This window comes from Equus przewalskii, unplaced genomic scaffold (assembly GCF_037783145.1).
Source record: "Equus przewalskii isolate Varuska unplaced genomic scaffold, EquPr2 ChrUn-13, whole genome shotgun sequence".
Lineage (NCBI taxonomy): Eukaryota > Metazoa > Chordata > Mammalia > Perissodactyla > Equidae > Equus > Equus przewalskii.
Genome location: NW_027228750.1, coordinates 9,655,708 through 9,680,888, shown reverse-complemented (window position 1 = coordinate 9,680,888; position 25,181 = coordinate 9,655,708). Strand labels below are relative to the sequence as shown.

The window sequence follows — 25,181 nt, the reverse complement described above, 5'->3', positions numbered from 1 at the left end:
TAAATTCAGAAATAACACACTTTGAATTTTCCAAGGAAAATCTAGAAAGCAAATGATGGAAAATTCGTTTATTTAATAAATATTTACTGCATGCCCACTATGTGAAAACTGTTGTAAGCTTCTGGAAATATATGAGTGAACAAAACAGAAAAAAACTTTGTGAAGTACACATTCTACCAGGGTGAGACAGACAAACGCCAGACATTGTAAATAGGTAAATTATACAGTAGGTTAGAAAATAAGTGCTGTGGAAAAAACTTGCATGGTTACAGGGAAACTGAGTGTGTGTGTGTGAGCTGGGGAGGGCAGACTGAAATTTAAAATATGGCAGTCAGGGCAGGACTTATTCAGAAAGCAACATACGAGCAAAGATGGAAAGGAGGAAGGTGTCAGCCTGGCAGATATCTGGGGAAACAGAGAGAACAGTCAGTGCAAATCTCCAAACCATGAGTGTGTGCACCTGGCGCGTTTATGGGCTGGCAGAGGGCTGAGTGACGAGAGCGGAGGAGAGAAGCGTTGGAGGCGAGGTTAGGGAGGAAAGAGGGGGCCAAGAGCACTTAGGACCTCGTAGACTGCAAGGTCTCTACAAAATAAAAACACACGTTCCCCAGCTCCTACCAAAAAATAAATACATAAACAAAACCTTAAGAGTCTTTGTACTTCAGAGTGACGCGTTTATCTGTGTAACTGGGCCTTAGCAAAGGTGAGCTCTGCAGAACCACTGAGAGGAACACAAGAGGAACCCTCTCCACAAGGAGGAAAGAGGAAGGGGTTCAAACCCAGCTCCTTCCTGTAGGCCTGAACCTCCCAATAGAGAAGACTTCTTCTATAAACTAAACAACACAGCACCCAAAAAATCTTTCTTTCTACCTGCTGTTGCTTTGTTCTTTCTTAGTTTTATTTGCCGTAACTTATTTAAAATAGAGAGCCAGAATTCACATGGGTTGGCCTGTTGGCCAGGCAAGCAGCATTACTGAGTGGGCAGGACCATCAGTCTCCCCAAAGGCCTCAACTCCCAGTATGTTCAGCTGAAGAACAGCTGTGCCAAGACTCACCTTCAGAGAGCACACTTGTTATATAGACCCCGCGGAGGGAGGTCACATTGGTAAAGTCCGTCTCACCACCCGTGGTGGTGTAGAGATGTCGGTCCAAGGACTTGGAATATACAATGCCTCGATCGTCTGAGGTAAAGATTGTGCCAAATCCGGTATCTGAAATAGGCAAACAAACAAAAACACTAAGTTTTGGGGGGGAACAGAGAGAAAACAACAGTCTAACCATGCACATGACTGACTGATGGCACACATTAGCCAACTGTCTCTCTTCGTGATGTAGACGCAGACCTGAGGTTTGATACTCAAGCTCTTCGTGTCCATCTTTAATTCTAATACCCAGCTTAGTGTTTGGAATATGGCAGATGCTGAGTTTGTTAAATGAATTAATCTGAAGCTACAGAAAAGCTCTTCCCTGACACATTTTGGTGGCAGAGACACTGTATTTAGATTCATATCATACGCATCTCTAAACCTTTATACTCCAGAACAATGCTTCTCAAACTATCTGTGGTGAAAAATCAATGTTTATATTTCCATTATGTCACAAACCAATGCTTTTGTAAAATATAATAAAAATTAATCACTAGAAAAATAAAATACAAAAGACAAAATATAATCTTCAACTTTTCAATTAGATTTAATACAGATAAAATTACTTTGCCAAATGTCTACAAGAGTTTCTAAACATCTGCTCTTGCTTTCTGTATTCATTTGGTAACAAATAGCTTGCAAATCAGTACCAGTCTTCAGACCATTTTTTGAGCAGCATTGCTCTAGAACACTTGAACATACACATAAACCATATTAGAATGTCAAAACAAGTGCCTTTTAAACAGAGGCTCCATATTATTGCTAAGACAGAGTACGCAGTGGGACACTAATAAATTCCTAGGATAAGAGGAAAAATTGACATTTAAGAAGCAAAGCTACTCAAAGTAGGGCTTGAAGCTTGCATCTCCATGCTTAAATCTCTATGCTTAAATCTCAAGGGTGGGCCACTAAAAAGCTCTTACCTCCAGGCTCATCTACATGCATGAACACCATGTCATCATTGGCTGCTAGAATAGAATAGAATTGTTCCTGCCCCACAGAGGGGAGCTGGGCCATGCTCCATGTGTCCCCTTGATCTGTTGACACATGAATCCTTCTTGTTGTATCCTGGAACAAATGCCAATATTTACCTTTTTAATTTTCTGTCAAGATGCCATGTGCAGGGACATGAATAGGAACATTATTATTAATAATTATAAGTATCATTATCCCTTTCCTCACTGGGTACAACTGTGCTAAATGAAAAGTCCCAATACCAATTACCAAAGCAATTTCTAACCTCTAGCAAAGTTCCAGGCAATGGAACAATCCCTTCTATTTTAAGGAAGGCTATCTTGACTTCCTCTTTGGTTTCTTCATTCTGGTATGGCCCTATAAGATATCATCCTCCCAACCTCTGGCATTTCAATTTCCTTCAAGAGAGCTAAGGGTTTGATGGGACCATCATTAGTTTGGCTTTATAACCATTTGCATATGCTTGCTCAGATAATTCTTAAAATGATGACTGCTGCATAAAAGTTTGGTCCCTTTGAGATAGTCCTGGGATAATCCAAAGAATCAGATAATTAAGGGTCTAGAAAATGGAGATGATATCTGGCTTGAGAGATTACAGGGGAAGTCAGGATGGGACCCGCCTCCTCTTTAAGGAAGTCTCTCAGAACAGCCATAAGGAAGGGAACCTGCAGAGGCTGGGAAGAGGCCAAGGAGAGTCAGAAATTAATATAAGGATGGCGATCAGGGAGTATTTAGCTGTTAAAAGGAGTCTTTTAAGCAGGCAATTAACACCTACTCTCTGATAAATAGTTTAAAACAGCTACTAGACACATTTAGCCAGGGCATAAGAATTAGTCTCAGAGCCTCCTTACATTAAATACTCTTTAAAGTTCAGTGACAAGTACATTTAACTTATTTTTCTAACTCATATCTAGATGTTTCCTTCCAATCTTACTCTGTTATAGGCAGAAACTGGAGTTCAAAAGTACACACTAGAATTTAAATTTTGTAGATGGTAGCAGCATAGTGTAGGAGGCGACAAAACAGAGGCTACCTCTGGATCAGACAGCCTGACTCCCGCCAGGGTTCCACCCGTGCATGACCCTTGGCAAGTTACTCAATTTCCTCAAATAAAAACTGAGATAACAGTATTAGCTCATAGGGTTGTTGGGAGGATTATTACAAAATTGCTGAGGGAGTTATCTATAGTTACTGTGTCTACTTCCCCATCTCCAATTCTCTCTGAACTCACTCTAATCAATCTTTAGCCGCAGTACTCCAAAGAAACTGCTTTTGTCAAGGTCACTAACTCCTTGGATAATTCTCAGAACTCAGCCAACTCAACTGAGATCAACTGAGTTTAAAATAGCTGATTACTTCCTCCTTCTTGCAACAGTTTTTTCACTTGGCTTTCGTGACAACACACTGTCCTACTCCCCCTACCTTACTGGTCTCTCCTTCTCAGTCTTCTTTGCTGGGTTCTCCACCTCTTCCAAACCTTTAGGCATTGGGGTGCTTCAGAGCGTCCTCAGTCCTCCCACCTCTTCTCTACCTACTCATTCTTCCAGAAGATATCATCTAGTCACATGGCTTTAAAGACCAAGTAATTTTGGGAGATTCATACACCCAAATGCTTACTTGACATTTCCACTTAGATATCTGTCTAATAGGCACCTCATACCCAAAACTGAATTCTTGATTTTCCTTCCACGAACCTGCTTCTCCTGGTGCCTTTGCCATCTTAGTAAACGGCACCTCCATTCGCCCAGTTGCTCAGGCCAAAGACTCTAAAGCTATCCTTGGTTCCTCTCATTCTCTCACAACCCACATCTAATCCATCAGCCATTCCTGTTGGCAATATGTTCAAAAATCTACCCACAATCTTACCACTTCTCCCCTCATCCACTGCTAACAGCCTCGTCCAACCCACCATCTCTCTCACTACTCCAACAGCCTCCCAGCTGCTCTTGCTGCTTCCACTCCTACCCCGTCAGGCTATTCTGCACACAACTATTCTGTCAAAAGAGAAGCCAAATTATGTCATTCCCCTGTCACAACCCTTTCACAGCTTCCCAACACACCAAGAACAAAAGCCAAAGACTTAATCATGAACTACAAAGGCGCTGTGTGACCTGGCCACTTGCTCCCTGTCTTCAGTGCTTCTCTGTGCTCCAGCCATGCTGCCCTTCTCACTTTTTTTCAATATTTCAAGCACGCTCCAGTCTGAGGGTCTCTACACTTACCACTTCCTCAGCCGAGATGTCCAGACAGCTATGCTCTCCCTTAAGTCAGGTCCCAGAGAGCCTAGCCAAACCACCACATCTAAAACAGCTCTGCTCCAATTCCCGTCACTTTCCATTTCCTTACTCTGCTTTATATTTCTTCATAGCTTTAATCGCTACCTAATGTTACATCATATGTCTTAGTTTAGGATCTATCTCCCTACTTCAATATAAGCTCTGAGAGCAGGACATTCATCTGTTTTGTTCACTGCTATATTCCTGGGACCAAGAATAGTTGTACCTAGTATAACTAGGTACTCAATTAACGTTATCTATCACTATTATTACTATTACTGGATAATGAGCAAGTGGATTGTTTTCTTCAGCTATCCACATCTGAGTAAAGCCCAAACACTGGGTCTACATATCCCAAAACAGATACCAGAATTCATGTGGTGACAACAGGCCAAAGGGCAGAGGAGTCAACCAACCTCTATAAAAGAGGCATCCTCAAATCTTACAGTGACACTAAATCTCGCAAAAAGGCAGGAAACTCTGCCAGTACAAGTAGTAAAAGGGATCTATTTGAGGCATATTTACAGAAATATCACAACCCAAAGAAAAGAGGTAAACACTCACCTTATCAGCCATCACAGAGGCAAAAAGGAAACGTCCCCCAAGACCAAACGAGTAGATTTTCACACCAATGGTTTTGAAGCTTTTCCCAAAGTCTGAAGTTCTCCATAATTCCAGGGCCCCAAGGTCAGCTTCTTAAACAAGACAAAACATTAATTAAAATTTCCCTGACCAGAGAGCCTCTAGTTCAGAACAACTGTTTTAGAATTGTTCTTAATTTTATAGCTAAATTAGGATTTTTAATCCTATGCACATCAATCAAGTGACAGTATAAATGTGATATGGCATTAGACATAGGAAATTCACATCTAGGTTTTATTTTATCCATGTGAGGTTTTACACTGGACAGAAAGAGTTTACATATGTGAAACATAAACAAGTACCTGGACAAAGAAAACAGTTCAGTGTTTACCAGGGGAGTGGGGTGGCGGGGCACAGGGAGTGAAGGGGAGCACTTATTGGTGACAGTCAAGAAATAATGTACAACTGAAATCTCACATTGATTTTAACTATTATGAACTCAATAAAAAAAAGCAAAATGTAAGGTATACTACAACAAAATGTACTAACAATCTCAAGAATTATTACTGAATGACTTAACTCACAAGTCCATTTTTAGTAAAACAACTTCATATTTCAAAAAAAAAAAGAAAGAAAGATAGAATTTACTTAATTCCAATACAGTGTTGCATAAAAATATCAAAGCCACAAGCATCCTGCTTTACTTTCTTTAGGACATCGTTGAAATTATCTTATTCTATTTTAAGCTGTCTTGTTTGAGTTTTGGTTTTCTTGTTGATCACCCAACATCCCTACTTGAACTGAAGACACTTGGGTGTCTTGTTCTCTCCACCCTCAGAACAGGGTTTTGCATACTATAGCCGGTGCTCAAGTGAATGAACGAATAAATGAAATGCATTTGCTGAATGAATAAACGAAAGATTTTGCTCTCTGCTTCGAGACTGTCACTGACTGGGAAGTCAATGGCTTCCACCAACACAAACACAGTCCACGCACTTTTGCAGAAATCACTATTCATTTCAATTTGTTACTGCTTGTAGCCTAATATTTATTTTATGTAAATACATTGCTAAAATTAAGTATACTGTCTCCATGTACAGCCAGCATTTTTATTTGTTCTAGGCACAGTATAATAATTTGGTTGTACTTTCAAGATATGAAAAATCATTAACCACTATCTTTAGCTACTGACATTACTGGAGAATGGAAGGATGTTTGATGTTTCTACCTCCTAGAAGCCAGAATATTCTACTATGAGTGGACAGCAGGACACTCTTTTCTGGGACTAAGACATACTTACTGCAGGAGCCGTTCACATGGGTGGTAAAGAAGATGGTGTTCTCTGATCCCCTACAATGAGGCAAAGACAGGGAGAAGATGTGGTTCAAGACTGCTAATGGATTGTGCCAAGCGTAGTGACGAAGCCCCCAGCAAGTCTGACAAGCCTCCACAGGCACTGGCTGAAACAGCCTTCTCGGATGCTATGCCTCTGCCTCTCTCACAGCCTCGCCAGGCAAGGCAGCCCCCGGCCTGGCCCCAGGCATTTTCCACAGTCCACGACTGCTTTATGCGAATGCTTCTGGCCGGTCAAACTGATCTCCTTACACTCTCCAAATCTGCCTCTTGCTTTTGCTCATACTGTTTCCTTCTTAAAATGCTTTTCCCTTATGTAAGCAAATCTTACCCTCCCAATCTTCAGGCTCCAGCTTAAAATCTGGCTCTTCCCTGAAGCTTCCCTGTCACCCCAACTGGAAAGCTTCTCTGCTGCAAACTTGTAGAGCAGTGGTTCTCAACTAGGGGTGATTCTGCTCCCCAAGGGACATGTGTTACTAGCATCTAGTGGATGGAGGCCAGGGATGCTGCTAAACACACTACAATGCACAGGGCAGCTCCACAACAAAGAATTATCTGATCCAAATGTCCTTGGTGCCGACCGAGGTTGAGAAAGCCTGTTCTGGAGCAGTGTGCCACCCGGCCTCAGCCAGCTGGCACTCCCCCATCTCCTGTTTAGTTATTCTGACTGCACAATGTATGCCTTATCCCTCCTACTACACGACTGGCTCCTTCAGGGCAGGTACTAAGTTTCACATTTCCCCTCAGAACCTAGTTCAGGGCTGTGCAGAAGCTAAATAATTTAGTTCTTTCATTTGAATAGACAACTAGGTCAGAGGTTGAATTATTTAACTTGTAACTTGGAAAGGGAGTTTGCAGGGAACTAGATTCAGACCTGAGAGCACTTAGACACTAGCACCAGCAAAGGTGCTGCGTCTGAACAGGTTCTTTCAGAACTTTACGTTGTAAATTCCTAGAAATCAAAGATCTAAAAGGTGAGTAAACAGTTATCAGTCACACATTTATCTTATATTTAGACACTAAACAAAGAAATGAGTTACAAAAGGTAAAACAACTTGTATAGGACACAAGATAAAATACTATTTTAAAATAATTTTTTAGCTTTAAAGATGGGTTTTTTGTTTGTTTCTTTTTACTCTAGTGAAGGAAAATTGACAAAATTGTACGGTATTTGAAATGTACATCGTGGTGACCTGATACATGTGCGTAAAGATGAATTTTAATAATCAAAATTACTGCAGTCTTATTTGAACACAGCTTACATAGTTTAGGTCCATCAGGAGTGAAATAACTTGTTAACTTACTTTAAAAATTCCTTCCTTCCTGAAGGGACCATATAAGGTACAAACACAATTCACTAAAATACATAAAATGACAGCAGATGTGGCATGTGTACACAGTGGTGCTGTGAAAACCTCATTTAACCAGCATTGTCTGGAAAAGCCCCACTTTATTTAAGCAACATTTCTTTATATTTTAGCTAATCTTGGTTGACATGTTCGGCACTGTCTACATTACACGTTTCCCTGACTCCCTAAGTAGAGGACTTTGAATATTAATCTCTTCCTTGGGATTAGAGGTCATCATCGTGAACATGAACTGTGTGGACCCATAACCCGGCACGCCCCTCAGAAGTTGCTGAGGCATGTGTGCTCCCTCTATCTAGCGCCAGACCACTTCATCCTCCCAAGTTCTCTCACTTTTCACCTGTTCTTGTAGTTCTCCTGCCTGCACGCAGCCCTCGGGCAGCGGGCTCTCATGCTGGCATCTGCTTGTTGTTAGCACTCACATACCCCACCTCTGGCAGCAATCTACTACAAACTGGGAAACTAGATTAACAAACTGGCTGAAATTAGTCAACGAGAAAGAAGAAAGAGGCTCTAAACAAGGGTCTGAACCGAATCAGAATTCTGGAGGTATAAAGGCTCTTAATTCAATTCTTGCTTAACCATCCCACAAATTCCCCAGACAAATCTCCTTTCACAGAAGGAAAAAACTGAAGCAGAGAGAGGTTAAGCCACTGACGAGCAGCAAAGCCAGGTCAGAACCAAGATGACTTGACTCCTAAGTAAGAGCCGCCTCCACTACGTCATCTGTAAGCAGGTACCTGGCGGGGGTCCCACCGAGAGCAGTGAATGAGTTTGGCGCACAGACAGTGTGAGCTCTTTGGGCTTTCTTCCTGATTCCTCACTACATTCCACAACACTTAAATGGACGTCTATATGAAGGAGTGTAAATCTGGGCAAAGGGAAGTACGTAAGTCCCCAGATCAAAGCTGTATTTCATGCTGTTCCAATTATTCTGACCATTTATGGAGAATAGACCTTTTGCAGACAGCAGCTACTCAGTCATGTGCCTTGTTTTATACTTTACATTCTAACATTCAGTGAGACTAAGTCTTCTTTCCCAGGTCAAGGTCTGTGTCATACCCCTCTCTCGTATCCTTTATGGTACCCTGAAGAGTACTTGGCCCAGAGCAAGTGCTCAATATTTATTCATGTGACTTCTGGCAGCACTGTCAGGAAAGGTGGAGGGCTCTGCACAGATGGAGTCTTCTGTTACTCACCATTTGGCCAAACACACTGCTTTGTGGATTTCTTCCCATTTTCCCCCAAAATTCTTGGACACCCACAGGCCATTCTGAAAGATTATAAATGACTTATCAGAATTCCAGCTTTATCCTGTGCAGCTGCTTGTATGACCTTTAATAATTCATATCTAACCATTCAGAACAGTAAAAACACACACTCAAGTTCCATTCAAGCTGCCTGAGCTCTACAGACACACACACAGTTATGGGGGCCCCTTTGGGGTCTTGGAAGTTCAGAATAACAAATGCTTATAAAGTGCCTACTATGTGCCAGGCACTGTACCAAACGTTGCACTAGGGATAAGAGGACAAATGAGACACACTCTGCTTAAGCTCACAGTGTAACAAGTGGTACAGAAAAGAAGAAAGTTTGATACCATGTGGTGAGTGTTATGGAAACAGGGTCTCTAGGGTAAGAGTAGGGAGGGGAGGGACACTGCATCAGAGATGGCTTGTGAGGAAGACAGCTGAACTGAGTCTTAAATGATGAGCAGTGTAACCAAAAGAAGGCAAATGGGGGGGCTGAGATGTTATTGCACAAAGATAGACTAAGGCAGAGAGGTGACAGATCACTGCAGTGGGTGCAGGGAGCTAAAAGCCTTTAGAGGTCGATGGAGCATTCAAAGGTGAAGAGAGGGGTAGCAAATGGTAAGGAGAAAGGTGAGGACCAGCTCATGAGAGCCCTCCTTCTACGCCGTGCTGAGGAATCTGGTCTTTATCTTATATGAGGTACTCCAAGAAGGAAGGTGCTCTAAGCAGGGAAATGATTGGTCAGTTCTACTTTTTCAGGTGGAATACTTGGATGACAATGGAAAGATGAATTTCAGAGGGCCCAAACTAGAAGCAGGAAGAGGAGTGACTAATCAACACATTAGTTCATTAAGACTGACTGAGGCCCTAAACCACGGCTGCGGGGAAGAGACTCAGGAGGAATTCAGACGCTGGACTCAGCAGGACTGGATGACTCATCCTGTAAGGCCGGATGGAGTGTGTGTGTGTGTGTGTGTCGAAGTTGATCATTCCAGGATTCTGGTTAAGGGATAAGATGCACTGTGGAATCCTCAGCTAGTATAAGGATTAAGAAAAGAAGAGCATGTCTGAGGAAGAGAAAGGAAGAAGTCAGTCTCAGAACGAGTTTGTGGGACATCTAGCTAGAGACATCCAGGGGGCAGCAAAAGAGGAATATGAAGCCCTAGGAGGAAGCCGGGGCCAGAGGGAAGGATCTGAGAATCTCACACATCATAAGCGGTAGTTAAAACGGTAAGAGTGGAGTGGAAGAGATTGCTCAGAGGGAAGTAAGCTGCAGGGATTTAAGGGTAGGTTGGAAGGAGTTTAAGAAAGAGACCAAGAAGGAATGGTTAGAAGGTAGGAAAGAATCACAGGGAATGTGACAGAAGCCAAGCAAGCAGAGTTTTTAAAAGAAGAGATTGGTCAATACTTTCAAAAACAGATGAGACTTAATAAGATAAAGACTGACAATGTCAGTTACATTGGCAACACAAGCCTTCTGGGCTCAGATTCAGTGGCAGCGTGACAGAGATGTCCTGGTACAGGGGAAATTAAATGGGGCTGATCCAGGCAGAATTCACCTTCAGTGCTCCCACTCTCACCCACCATCTCCTTTCTTTAACTTTTCCTCCTCTGGTAATGTTCACTTCCCAGCATTTCTAACTCGCCTAATTCCACTTAGAAAGACAGGAAAGAGTCTAATGTCACCACTTTGACACTAGTGCAAATTGGTCCATCTTCTCCACTTGGAGTATTTGGACTTCAAACTTACCCTTAATTGGAAGAAATTTCAAGCATAGAAGCACTTTGTGCCTAGCTCTTCCTGAGGATAGTCTGTTTAAGATACTTAGTAATAAAGATGAGGTGGTCAAAGAATCCATGGTTTTCTCCATTCCTGTGGGGTCTCTTTGCTCCCTTGAAGGGCCTTCAGCTCAAGCTGCTGGAGGTCAACTTCCAGGAATTATTGTTCTAAGATCTGAAGCTTACCCAGCAGGCTAGTCTCCTTCCTGTAGCCTCTTTTGGCTAAGCTGAACTCCGACCTCCTTGATCCCTCCTGCCTTATCTCTGCTCAAAGATCTGCCCACAGAAGGCCCAGGACCCAGACTTCTCTTCCAGTGCCCTTCATCCTCTCTTTGCCCAGCCTGACTTGTTCACATTTGATGATCCTGTTTCTGTCACCAGAACAGCTCTCAAATTATACTGTGCAGTGGGCTTAGCTGGGGAGCTTGTTAAAAATACCAGCCACCTCACAACCAAAAATCATTCCCTTATTATATCTGAATCGGGAATTGCATCTTAAATCAGCCTCCCAGGGGTTTCTATCTGATGTTGCTGGTCAGTAGACCACACTCTAACAAATAAGATGAGAGAGAGCCATATAAACACAAAGTATAATTATAATTATCACAGTCTAGCAACTCAGCCATTTTGGCCCTTAACATCCATGATAAAGGAGACTGGTTCTGCAGGAAAGGAAGGCCGAACATGCTCCTCAGGGAACTTTCAGATGTCAGTTGCAAGGCTTGGGAGGGACACTGGTTTCCGGGGAAAATATAGGAATGTGGTAGGGGGCGCCAGGATTGAAGACTCTGGCTATTCAATACATGAGTGTCAAAGACAGAAATCAAGATGCTTGATATACTGAGGAACTAAGAAAAAAGAAACAATTAGAAAGACGTGGTTTGGCCATAGGAAAGGAACAATCACAACATGAGGAGCCTGACAATCTGTGCTATCCCTTGCAGCACAAGGATGACTACAGTAAACTGTTTTCTAATCTATTATTAAAAAAACTGTATTAACAACTAGACATTATACTCTTCTGGAATAGATAGTCCATGAAAATTGTGCACTTTACCAAATAGGAAAAAAGTGCAAAAAATACATACTTTATGTTGTAAGAAGTCACTAGACAGCAGTCCAATACTAAAGCCTATAGGGTCCTTTTCAGACAGTATATTTTGAGACTATAACAATGCAAAAGGCAAGACAAGCTCCTCCACTAGACTTACGTCAGTGCTGAGGGCGAGAAGATGATCCGAGTTCTGAGGGCTGTACATCATCTGGGTGAGGGGGTGGAAAGGGAGATTGGTCTGAACAAAGTTCTTTGCAAAATCTGAGGATCTGAAGATTCTTCCTCCATGGCTTCCTCCAGACACCTCTGCTGTTAAAATCACCTGATTAGGAAGAGGAAAGCTCAGATTCAGGGTAAATACTATAAAAGCACAGGAATTTCTTGTACATTTTCACCAGACATTAGTTAAGAAAATTTTCGTTCCAAAAATAAAAGGAATTATGACAATAGATTAGTTGGTGTACTCCAATCTCAAGCATTAGTCTTATTGAAAAATACTATCCTGAATTGGGCTAGTGCATCATACCTATGAATTTGAGCCTGGTCAGTTTGAGATTAGCCAGTTTCCCAAAAGACTAAAATGTTGTCTTAAGGAGTATACATTGTAATGCTAAACAGCTGCCATGTAATTATGAAGCGTTTTGGTGCATCTTGGACAGGGATCAAAAAAGAACCTGAGTGCTGAATTCCATTCTTTTGCAATCAGTACTAAATTACGTTTAATTTTAAAACAAAGTAACAGTAAACTAAAGATATTGCTGTGTATCACTGGACCATTCTAATACTAATATCTGACAGCTCTGCATGTGGTATCAAGCTTAGCTCTCTAAATGCATGAATAAGTCTCACCTTTCCAGAGTTCTCAGGACCAATGGCCATGCCAAATTCAGTCCGAATGAAGGTGTTATTGATGAGATTTGTAATATCCTTAAAGTTCTTTCCATAGTCCTCACTGAGAGGAAGAAAAACAAGACAAATTTAGAATGCACTGGTCATGGACATTGCTGGGGTCCGACTGCTTCCCGTCCCCCTTTCCAGGGACTCTGTGGAGGCACTCACTCTGCCCGAACAGTCACCTGCCTATGGGGAGCTGCTTCCATCCCTCGCTCCAGCGGTGGGCCTGATTAGTCTCAAGGAAGTTCTACCCCCTCACCCGGCGATGGGGTCAGGAATCAGGGAGTGATGCAGGTTGAGCCAATAAGGCAAAAGGGGGAAATCTAGGGTCTTTTAGGAAATATGTTTCCTCACACTTAAGACAGCCACCTGACGAAATAGTCTGTCTTCCTTTAGACCAGTGGTCTCAACCAGGGCATGTTTGTCCCCCACTCCGCACCATCCCACCTCCTTGCCGCAAACACTTGGTAATGTCTGGAGACATTTTTGATCATCACAATTCAGAGCTGAGGTGCTACTGGCATCTAGTGGGTAGAGGCCATGGATGCTGCTAAACATCCTACAATGCACAGGACAGTTCACAACAACCAAGAATTATCTGGCCCCAAACGACAATAATGCCAAGGTTGAGAACCCCAATGTTGTAGTATGTGAACGCAAAGCAAAAAATTGCTATGGGGGGCCGGCCGGGTGGCGCAGCAATTAAGTGTGCATGTTCCGCTTTGGTGGCGTGGGGTTCTCCAGTTCGTATCCCGGGTGCGGACATGGCACCACGCGGCACGCCATGCTGTGGCAGGTGTCCCACATATAAAGTAGAGGAAGATGGGCACGGATGTTAGCTCAGGGCCAGTCTTCCTCAGCAAAAAAGAGGAGGATTGGCAGATGTTAGCTCAGCGTTAATCTTCCTCGAAAAAAAAATCGCTTTAGGCATTTTGACGCAATGAGAGTACAACTTGAAGATGAAGCCAATATAAGTGGAGAGCACTGCTGAGGTAATTCTGGAATTTCAGAGAGGCAGAGCCCACGACACTGGACTGAACCAACACTGAAGCCCGTCCTTCCTCTGTATTTAGTTATGAGCCATTAATTCCCTTATTATTTAAGCTAGCTTGACTTGGGATCTCTGCTAAATGTAGCCAAAGGCCTCCTAACTAATCTATTAATGCACCGTACCAGTGATAAAACTGTAAGTTCAGTAGCAAGAGTCCTGAAGTTCCCTCCCCCACCGCCCCTGCCTCCCCAGAGGTTGTCACCCGTAGGCACAAGTCTCCAACGCACGCAGCACACAAAACAAACCAGGAAAAACAAACTTAATCTCAGGTCTTGGGTTCTCAAAGCTTTTCCCGAAAGTTCATTCCAACACTATCTTTGAGACGTATTTGAATCCACGTTTAGATTTAGAAAAATAAAAGCAAAAAAATCAGTAGCTGTCTAACTCTGACAGGTTTAATACCATGTACAGTTCTCTTAAAACATGATACAGAATGCTAAATCTTAACATTCATTAAATTTGAATGTTCATCAGTGAAGACCACTGTGTATTGCAAATTAGTTGCCCAGTGATCAATGCAATGAGCAGTGGTCTTCGCTGGTAGAATATATGACTTAAAAGATGGTACAAATTTTGGCAGCAGCCTCAACAGATAAAGAATCACGGATCCACAGAACATGAGAGACGCAAGGGACTGCAGAGAACATCTTGTCCAATTCTCTCATTTCACAGATGAGAAGGTACAAGGGAGGCAATTTATCAAAAGTCAACCAGTTAATTAAGGGCAAAATTCAAACTATAATCCAGTTCTCTTAACTCTCAGCCCCAAATTAGAGACAATTTTTAATTATTTCTGAGGAGTTTTTCTCTTACAACCTGCAGTCTTCCTCCCTCTTGCCAGGGCTTGTGGCCTGGCAGCAGAGATGAGCTAAGAGGAAGCTGAGAGAGACTGGAGGGAAGCATCTTGGGGTGTCTGCACAGGTCCCCGACAGTATGCTAAAGCAAACTACACGTGGCTTTAGCTTTTCTCAATCACCTTACCATCTCTTAGCACACACACAGAGAAAATTCCTAGATAAATAAAACAGGGATTAGGCACTACCCAACAGATTCCTATACTACCCTCTTTTGGCTGTGGAGTACAAGAAGAGCTCTTATCTTCCCGACAGCAGACCAAGAGAGGTGCGTAAACAACTCCTAGCTCCACACTGCAACACATCACCAACTGCTCAGACAACCTTCCACAGGGGTTTGCAGCAGCTTGATTACCACCAGCTTACAAACCTCCCCTCCTTCATGATATCCCCCTGGAACCTCCACAGCCCTGTTGGCAAGCCTTCTTGCTTTTTAAGAACTAGGCACAACAAACACGTCCCTGCTCTTCAGAAAAAGAAAGAAACAGCAAAACAAAAAATCATCTGCTACAACACTCTGGTACTTTAGCCAGTTATACAACTGGAACACAAAGGACTAGTATCAACCTGCTGGGACTTAAGTAGGGGTCTGTCAAGGCCATGTTGGATCCAGGATATACTTTAACATAACACTTCATTTAAAAGTAACTTTATTTTCTATCAGCATATATATCAGCATACAACATATCCCATGGAGAGGAAATCAATGAAACACCTTGAAAAATGTCTACTTTTCAAATTCCATATGATAATTAACAGTTATGAATAGCAGTCACGCCAGTTAACAAAACCCTGTGAAACCATCTGCTTTAGATACAAGTCTTTTTTAATAACAATTCTACACATGAATCCTAATATCTGCTCTTTCTGGTTCCCAAAAGTAAATGATCACTTTTGCATGTACGTGTGGTGTAAACATGTATAAGAATACGCACGTGTTTATAACTCAAGAAAATAGTACTAGAATACAAATATTTTTGGAACAAAGCCTAATACCCCCAAAGAACTAGAAAAATCTAGACATTATTAAAATAAACGAAAAAAAAAAAGAAGTAGGGGCTGGCCCTGTGGCCAAGTGGTTGAGTTCACACGCTCTGCTTTGGCGGCCCAGGCTTTCGCCAGTTCAGATCCCGGGCATGGACATGGCACCGCTCATCAAGCCATGCTGAGGTGGTATCCCACACAGCACAACCAGAGGCACTCACAACTAGAATATACAACTACGTACTGGGGGACTCTTGGGAAAAGAAGGAAAAAAAAACACTGGCAACAGATGTTAGCTCAGGGCCAATCTTACAAAAAAAAAAAAAAAAAAAGAAGTAATCATCACATGGACTTCTGGCAAGAGAGAGTACCAAAACTCCTAGCTAAGATGACGCACTCAAAGTGTTTCTTCCAGAAGACTCAGACGTTGACACTCAACCCAAATGTCAATAACCAAGAATTACAGCCTTGTTTTTGAGCACTTTTCATTAACAACATATACGGACTTGTGACATCAGGCATTTGAGCTGCAGACATTCATGAGAAGTAAGAGTAAAGCGTCCTACACTATCTCAGAGAATCTTACACTTTACTTCTCTCAACAATTAAACAAGCTCAGATATCCTTGTTTGAGTTGCTTTTGGGCCTAATCATTTCTCTATTCCTTTAGTTCATTTTTGCCATGATTAAGTCACTATAAATAGCAACATAAAAGCAACAAGGATGACAACAAATTCTTAAAAAAATAATTATAATTTTGTAGTTTTCTCTAATTGAGAAAGCTTATACAGTCGATCCTCATTATTCATGAGTAATTTGCCTTCTCAGTAAAATTTATTTGTAACCCCAAATCAATATTCGGGCACCTTTGGAGTCATTTGCAGACATGCACAGGGTGGTGAAAAATCTGAGTCACCCAGTGCACACGTTCCCCAGCTGAGGTCCAACAAGAGGACGCTCTGCCTTCTCACTTCAGCTCTTATACTGTAAATAAGAATCTTCTTCATGGTCTATTTAGTACCATGCATTTTACATTTTTGTGCTTTTTGTTGGTGCTTTCGCTACTTCAAATAGCCCCCAAGGATAGTGCTGAGGTGCTGTTTAGAGTTCCTGGGCACAAGAAGGCTTGGATGTGCTTTGTGGAGAGAATACTTGAGTTAGATAAGCTTCTTTCGGGCATGAGTTGGTTGTGAGCTCAATGTTAATGAATCAACAATATACATATTAAATAAGGTATCTCTAAACAGAAACACACATAAAACAAGGTTACGTATTGCACAATTGATGAAAATGAATGTTGTGACCAGAGGTTTGCAGAAACCTAACTCCGTATTTCCCCGAGGAGCAAGGGTTCTGTATTCACTCTGTACCCATGGAGACTTTGTAGAACATAACTATTGTGAATAATGAGGATTGACTGGGTTGAGATTTCTAGTTAAAAGATCCATAGGGAGAATGTAGCTTATTAAAACGTGCCAAAAGAACCACAGACATGAAATCATTACCAGGTAAAATTGGCAGAATTTGAATTTACATTAAACTAAACTCCCAATAATTCAGTCTCTTTTTTCACCCCAACTGTCTAATGCTACCTTACGTGTTTTGTTTTTTTTTTTGAGGGGAAAGAGTTGCCCTGAGCTAACATCTGTTGCCAATCTTCCTCTCTTTTTCATTTTTTTTCCCCCTCCCCAAAGCTCCAATACATAGTTGTATATTCTAACTGTAAGTCTTTCTAGTTCTCCTGTGTGAGCCACTGCCACAGGATGGCTACCCACACACAAGTGGTGTGGTTCTGAGCCCGGGAACCAAACCCGGGTGGCTGAAGTGGAGAGCACTGACCTTTAACCACTAGGCCATCAAGGCTGGCTCTCTGTGTTTTTATTTTAATATTTTATTGTGTTCAATCCTTACTGGGAAAGGATGCATGCTTTCTGTGGAAATTTTTAAAATACAAGTGGGAAAATAAAGACGGTAAGATGACGCAAATAAAATCACAGAATTTTTTATCAGAAGGAAGATGAGTTCGTATCTGGGCTCCTTATCTTGCTTTGATTGACAAGACAACTCTAAGAATAGGTATTTTCATGGGAATATTTCCTAAGTGATTAAAACCACCTAGTTACATGATTTTTATATGCCCCAAGTTTGTACAAGTGAAGTTGTAGTAAAATGCCACCATCATACATTTTAATAGACTTTTTCTTTAAGAAAAAAAAAAGCAGAGAAATACATTTTATAAATGGAATTTATGCTAACCTTGTAACTAAAATATGCAATCACTGTTAGTAACCTACTGCAGTGCAAACTGAACCAAGCATGTCATTAAAAAGGCTGTCACACAAGACGCCTTGGAGAAGCTGGTCACTGTATTTGCTTTAACATCTCTTGTACACCTTTAAGTTACTCTTTTATTTAACCTGAAGTAACATCCTGAAAAACTTACACTGACTATGGAATAAATTTTAACATGAAATTTCTTAGAGATTCCCTTATTAATTTCCCAAATTTGAACAACTCTCAATAAGAAATAAAAATCACAAATCAAACAGCCCAGCAGTTTTGTGGTAATCCGGTACAGAATTCTGGTGCAGAATAATGCTCACGTGTGCTTCACTATGTTGATCTTACAATGGAAAGTTAGACTCAAGAGGCCATAAAACAAAAAGGTGCAAAACATCGTTTAGTTGCCAAAAATCAAATCATCATCTAAACTATAGCTAGTTTATTTCCTTTTTAACTTCATATTTGCAAGTGAGAGGTAAATACACTTTACAATCTATTATGTGAATTCTCCTTAACAGAGAATAAAAATTTATACTATTCCAACATGATGTCTTTAAATGGGAGATATTAATATATTATTCAATTTTACCTAATCATTAATGCCTAAGGACTTTATTATCTCCCAAATCTTTCAACGATTCTTTTTCACAACCTAAAGTATACTCCCCATAACTCAGCACAGGGAACAGCGACAGCTTCCTTCTATTCCGGTGGGGCTCCATGCCGCACTCTCAGAGAGGGGCACGTGATCAGCTGCCTTTTATTGAATCCCAAGTAAACCTTTGACCTCATAAGATTTAGCAGAGAAAGTTAATCCAATAAATAATAATCATTAAAGCTGTGAAAAACAGCAGAGTCTTCAGAGTGGATTCAAGAGGCTTTTATTTTATTTCTCAGTTGGGTGACCTCAGCATATTCAGGACTCATTTTGATCAAACTGCTCCCTCCCTTTCCCATTTCTAAAGCAACATGTGCCTCTTGGCTGGGGGTTCAACAACATGAGTCATTTCAGACTAGGCCAGCCCAGATGGAGAGGTAACAAGGCATATTTACAGTTTCCACCTAAACTCTGGAAGAGTTTTCACTTCACAGCACGGTGGAAATAATTAATATTCAAAATGACCTTGGTAAAAAGAAAAAAACCCCTGCCGTGCAACATGAAGAGAAAGAACTGTAGTAACATGATACTATACCAGAAACAAATAGGACTGCTCTCTAGTTAAGTGTATGTTAGGGGCTTCTCACAAGACCAAACAAACACAGGATGAAAAAGGTCGGAATCAGACTGTGGTAGGTATTTAAATGGTAACATAGTGATACTGTTTCTGGTTTGCTTTTGGTTGTCTTAAAGTAAGCATAATACCGAAAAGCAAAAGATGGGGGAAAAAGCCGTGAAAACATATTTCACTGCCCTTAAGTATGACTCGGGGACCTGTCAGGTCCATTTCCAGTCATTTGACTAAAGAACAATGTAGAGAATAAAGAGTGAGTTCAGAAGGCAAACAAAAAAGTAATCGAGGCAATAGGTATAGAAGATAATTCAACCTGGAGAAGGAGGAGTTTAGTAAAGAGCCTTCAAAATACGTAGTGATCAATCAGAGAGGAGGTTTTCATTTGCTAGTAAAAAATGAGCCGAAAATTAGCATCCTCCATGACAGATATATGTGTGATATTTATCACAGCAGCATTAGTAAAAGTGAAAAAATCAGCTACAATCTAAGTGTCTAAGAGAGTACTGATTAAGCAAATTCTGTCAATCTAACAAAAATGATGAAGGTTACTAGCAGAGGGGATATGAAAAATATTGTGGTATGAGTACTGACCAATCAGAAAGGGTATAGGTCATAACGCCGGGTGTTAGTAATGCCTGCATGCTGCCAGGGGTGGGGGTGTGTGTGCATTTGTAGAAGCCATGCAGGCATCTGGGGGCAGGCAATCACTTATTACCAACTGGCACAGAAGGCTCTCACTTCTTTTGAACAACACGTACAGCAGTGCCAGCACATGCTGGCTACATGCCAGCCCTGGCTGTTGGCATGGCAGCAGTTAACAGCACCAAGTGCTTACTCCACGCCAGGCACCACAAAGCATAATTCCTAACAGCTCTAGGGTGGCCATTCTTGTCATCTTTCTTCTACAGATGACAAAAAAGACTCAGGGAGGTTAAATGACTTGGCTAAGTTCATTCTGCTTGCAAATGACAGTGCTGAGATTGAACCCCACGCCTATGCACCGACAAAACCTAGCAACTTTATGCTGCACCATGTTGCTTCCCAAGACTATGTGGCTGTAGGATGTAATTTACAGGGGAAAATCAAGATAATAAATTGTAAATAAATTAAGATTACACTTGATGTTAGAGTGAATTTTTTCTTGCCTTCAAAATTCCCAAATGTTTTATGATATGGTTGTATTGCTTTTATAATGAAAGATAAACCGGTAAGAAAAACTGTATCATAAGGAAAGTTTGTATGACAGCAAGATTTCTTAAACACTGGAAAGAGTTACTGAAGTTACATATCTTTCATGCATTTTTTTCCCTCCAAAACAAGATACTTTTCATCTGTCTGAACTGGTTCAACTACTGTTCTAATTGAATAAACAAAATCACCTATAAATTATAGCCCTTTCTAGCACTAGGATTCTATAGGACATTGTCAACCTTTATCAAATAAATAGGAAGATATTACCAGTCTAAAAATTATAGAGAGGCCAAGGCATTGATTCACTCAGTTAATATGCACTGCCTGCCTGCTGTGACTCAGTTGTTAGGCAAGTTGTGAGAGAACCCCAAGTTAGTCAAGAACCTTGCTTCATGGAGCTTACAGCAATTTCAAGATGGCAATTTCCTCTTGGCCTATTTTTGAGCCTGCATCACTGTGTTGAAGGGCAGAGAGCGCTGGCTGCCGGCTCAAGAGCAGCAGCAGTCAAGGATCCCACCTGCTGGGGAAGCGACCCTGGGCCGATCTATCTCAGAGCTTCAATGTGGGTTCACTCCCGTTGAGGAGATAATCAGCAATTTCTGGAAGTTAGTTGGTCTTGAATATTACGGTTAAGGAAAAGAACCTACTATTTAACCAAACTGTACCTTTGAGAAGACAACTCTAAAACTTTGTCAATGTCACAGTATAGGTTATGGTTCAGAACATACACCATCACTGTCATTACCAATGCGAACACTACAAGGCACTTTGGTAGGTCCGACCTGAGAACCTCCTCCTGATCAACGGACCATCTGTTTGGGGCTCAAAATGCTACATAAATAATATTTATTTGGAAGGTATAGTGAGGATTGTTACTTCAGGAATATAAAACCATTTTGTGCTCATCACAAATAGAAAGATGGTTAAACTCCATACTACCTTCCTACAAATAAATATCCATTTAAAATAACAAACACACCACTACAGACTCTTCCTTCATCCTCCCTTGTCATTTTGCCCCTCAGTCGGGTCATCCTAATCTTCTTGGAAGTAGATTTGTTTTCATACCTCTTCAGGTTGCTAAGTACATAGTAAAAAGTATGCTAAGTGAGACAGTCTGGTGAAAATTTAAGATGGCTAGAAGATCTTTTAAATCAACTGTTAGACTCCATCAAGTCTAGAAAAGGGGGGAACTTACATTCACAACATGTTACTCAGTCAAATATCCCAGCCATGTGTTATGCATCTCACCTTCGATATAGCTTGGACTGTCCAAAAGCCAGTGGTATATGGAAGGTAGTCAAGACTAGAATGATCTGGAGAGAGACAAAAGCATGCAGTCAATAAGAGAGATGGTCCAATTACATGCTTGCACACACTGGGATTAAATCAATATCTGAAAGATTGCCAATAGCCCTGTTTTGTAGTAGTCTATATTGTAATATATCTGAAAACTCAGAAGGACCAAGTTGCTAGGGCTTACAGTGATTCAAAATCTCAGCTCATTTTGTTGAGATGGTCCCATCGCCTACACTTGCAGCAATGAGGCGGAGCTACTCAACAGCACATTACAGTAAAGGACGGATTGAACTATTTTGTATCCTTATTATTGTAAGATATTCTCAGGCAAGAATCATCTCTCCTTCTGCCTACAGAGGCCAGAATAGTGTGGATGTTCTAATAGAAGTCACTTTGTCCTTTTCTTCTTCTCTCTGCTGTTAGTTCTTCATAAAATTAATCTTTTAAATAACTACTTTTCTAGAGCAAAATATGCAGGAGGAAAAGATTCTGATAGATTAGTACAAGAGGCTAGGGAGTCTCAAGTAGCTATATAACAGGAAATCTTGGAGATACCAACTATCTCAGATAAATGGATGAATCATGGAAATTAGGACACAACTCAAATTTGAGAAGAAACTGAAACACGCCTAAAGAAATTTTACCAGAAGTTTAAAAATTTATTAAAATAAGAAATTTATAACTTTCTCTTTAGCATCAAAATTATATTTCTTTCGGCTCCTGATATAGCCATCATGTGCCACAAGGCTATGATACATACATTACTGGAACACCAGAGGGCATGAGCTGTGGCTCCTCCCCTGTTTCAGGCAGGACAACAGAGCCAGGAAACACCAGGCCCCGATTAAAGACCTGAGGCCAATGCATCCTCAGTGCCCTCCTCCAGGGGGATTGGCTACGTACGAAGAGGGATAAGGAACTGACTGACTCGCCTTTCATTCCCCCAATCCTGGTAGTACCTCCTTTGTGGTAGGGGAAGGGACAACAGATGGAGTTGAACAACCATGAGCCCATGGGCGCCACAGTCCTTTGACATCAACTGTGAGAAAGGACACAGGAACAATACAGTTTGGAGGAAAAATGCCAAGATGTGTAATGTGCAGTTTTCCGCTTCTGCACAGGGGTTTTCTCAAGTATTGTGAGGCTCCCTTCTCATCACATAGCACTCTCTTTCCTCTTTCTTCTTGCTCATCTTGATGCCAAGCAGCAACCAAGGACTAAAAGGATGTCTATCTTGCTATTATGGAAGAAGGTGGTCACAAGATGCTCCCAGCTCTAAAGCAAAACTAAACTGACCACAGCTTCCTCAGAGTCTGTCCTGCAAGCGTGCATCTTCTGGGATTGAGGTTGGAGACAATTTCAGAAAGTAATAACATTCTGTGCTTAAACCCCCCAAATCTAACCTCATCTTCTTGCTAGGCTGAATTAAAGACTCAAAATACTACTTACCCCAGTGCTATCTCCAACCCAAGACAAAGATACTGAGCCACTGAGATCATCGAACACATGCTACAAGGGAAAAAAAAATGCATTTAGAAATGACATCTCTGCATCTTTGACTTCCTTAAATAATTCAGAACACTATACTTTCAAAGTAATTACGTTCATAATTATAAGGGGATAGGGATTCCCAAAACAAAATTTGGGAGAGACAGGATTTAACTACTTAACCTGAATTACTTGGAAACTTTAATTCTCTCTCATACAAAGTGAGCCAAGCAGATGAGTTTTCTTCAGTGCACCAGATGGGGAGCTAGGATAATCTACTTGCTTTCTCCTACAGAACTAAATATAAAGATATAGAAAGTATTCTGAGGGTGCTTTAAAACAAGAGATCACAGCCCACATTGACAGACAGAACTGTAACCCAATCTGCATAATTTAAATTTTTCTAGGCAGCCTTTACAGTATAGCTGAATGAGTTAATAGCTGGATTCCTTTTGCTTTTAGACTAACTCACTCAAAATGACAAGGGATAGAAAGAAGAGCAAATGCCCTTGTTTCACTTTTTTATTTAATAATAATAATAATAGAACAACCTTAATAGAGTTGTGGTGAAAGTGAGGACACAAAAAAGTGAAAGCTGATCCAAAACATGGTAAATGTGTTGAAACGTAGTTATAATAATCATTGTTGGTGCTTTTGGCTTTTGGGTTTTGGTTTTCAAATACCTTCTTTCTTTACTTATAAAATAATATATACCCATTATAGAAAATGCAGGCAATAATAGGGAGCTATAATAAAGAAAACATAAATCATTCAGAATCCTAACACAGAGATAGTCAAGGTTAACACACATATAATCTTCTAGTCTCAGATAATTCCAAAAAGGCAATACTGGCACTTGGTAAAAATTTCCAACCATACAGAAATGTATATAGTAGAAAGTGAAGATCCTTCCTCTTTCCCTGCCACACACCCCACGACCCCAAGCCCCACTCCCCAGAGGAGTTAAGAGCTTGGTATATATTCCTACTAAATGTTGATGATTATGCTTTTCTCTTCTGAAGACTTATATCTCATTCAGGTTTTTTAATCTTAAACATGCCCGGCCTTCCCGGATGTGAGCAGCTCCTTAAAAGCAGAGGTTATACTTCTTCGTATTCCCTGTGCCTACCACAATACTTGCACACTCAATAAGCATTTTGAAAATGATTATACATCTTTCCCAAACCACAAATTCAATCTCAAAATAGAACATGTCTATAAATGGTGGGAAGCCAGCCGCTTGGTCACTCAAGCCACCAATCGCAGAAGCAGTCTGAAGAAACAGAAGTGTTTTGCTTATCTTCTGATTTTCTTTGGTGGTCCTCCTGAATGGGCCTCCAAACTCACCTATGCTATTTCCCCTCTGGACTGTGAGCACCTTTGAGGTCACAGAATCTCTTGCACAATCTGTGTAAATAGTACAATCAGTGCCTCACAGAGGGCTTGCTCAGTAAATGCTGGTTAACTCTCAAACGCCCAGGCAGAGCTTCCCACAGCGTCTACAGGACAGAAAGGCTATTCATTTATGTAAGCTGGCCAAGCATCTGAGAAAAAGTAGGGCTGCTAGAGACATCCGGAACCAGAAGCTTAAAAATGGACACAGCAGTGTGTTTTTTAAGTCATTGCATACAGAGCAAGACAGCATGTTCTCTAGGGTGAGGATATAGTGTCTCAGATTACATCAATGAGCTCCTTGAACAGCAGCAGGAGTATCCAGAGCTGCCACAAGCACCAGATAGACTGCATGGGCTTGCAGTCATCTAAACATAGGCTATCATTCCAAGGAAGGCTCTGGTCACAACAACTGACTAGGATAAAAGAAAAATCCCACCATTGGAGTTCTGGCTGTTTTGATCAGGCCATAATATAGTTAGTCTTGAGCCAAACAGGACCAGCAACTTTCATTTTTCAGGCAACAATCTACACACCTGATCCTGTTGGTGCACACTGGCATTACTCATATCTTCCTATTGCCCAACCACAGGAGGAAGACGAGTATTAGATGTCACTAGCGACACTCAGCTCCACCTAAACAACTCAAAGGATAGTTGACCTCATTCACCATCCAGAGTTCCTTTGGAAACGTGGGCAGATTTATCAACTATAACTGTGGTCTTCTGC

General features: G+C 41.2%; 1 protein-coding gene across 5 annotated transcripts in view; it reads right to left on the bottom strand.

Moving 5' to 3' along the window:
* SORT1 (sortilin 1) overlaps nucleotides 1–25,181 on the bottom strand; it is a 63,914-nt gene that overhangs the window by 18,565 nt on the left and 20,168 nt on the right. For 3 of the 5 annotated variants that reach the window (XM_070607795.1, XM_008523458.2, XM_070607796.1), the window contains exons 2-10: nucleotides 23,022–23,081; nucleotides 21,525–21,589; nucleotides 12,634–12,736; nucleotides 11,942–12,106; nucleotides 8,898–8,971; nucleotides 6,279–6,328; nucleotides 4,961–5,088; nucleotides 2,069–2,213; nucleotides 1,056–1,211 (exon numbers count right to left, since the gene is read on the bottom strand). In XM_070607795.1, the coding sequence (XP_070463896.1) occupies nucleotides 1,056–1,211; nucleotides 2,069–2,213; nucleotides 4,961–5,088; nucleotides 6,279–6,328; nucleotides 8,898–8,971; nucleotides 11,942–12,106; nucleotides 12,634–12,736; nucleotides 21,525–21,589; nucleotides 23,022–23,081 (946 nt within the window). Of the gene's footprint in view, nucleotides 1–1,055; nucleotides 1,212–2,068; nucleotides 2,214–4,960; nucleotides 5,092–6,278; nucleotides 6,329–8,897; nucleotides 8,972–11,941; nucleotides 12,107–12,633; nucleotides 12,737–21,524; nucleotides 21,590–23,021; nucleotides 23,082–25,181 lie in introns of all 5 variants that reach the window. The other 2 variants (XM_070607794.1, XM_008523457.2) reach the window with 1 other exon arrangement.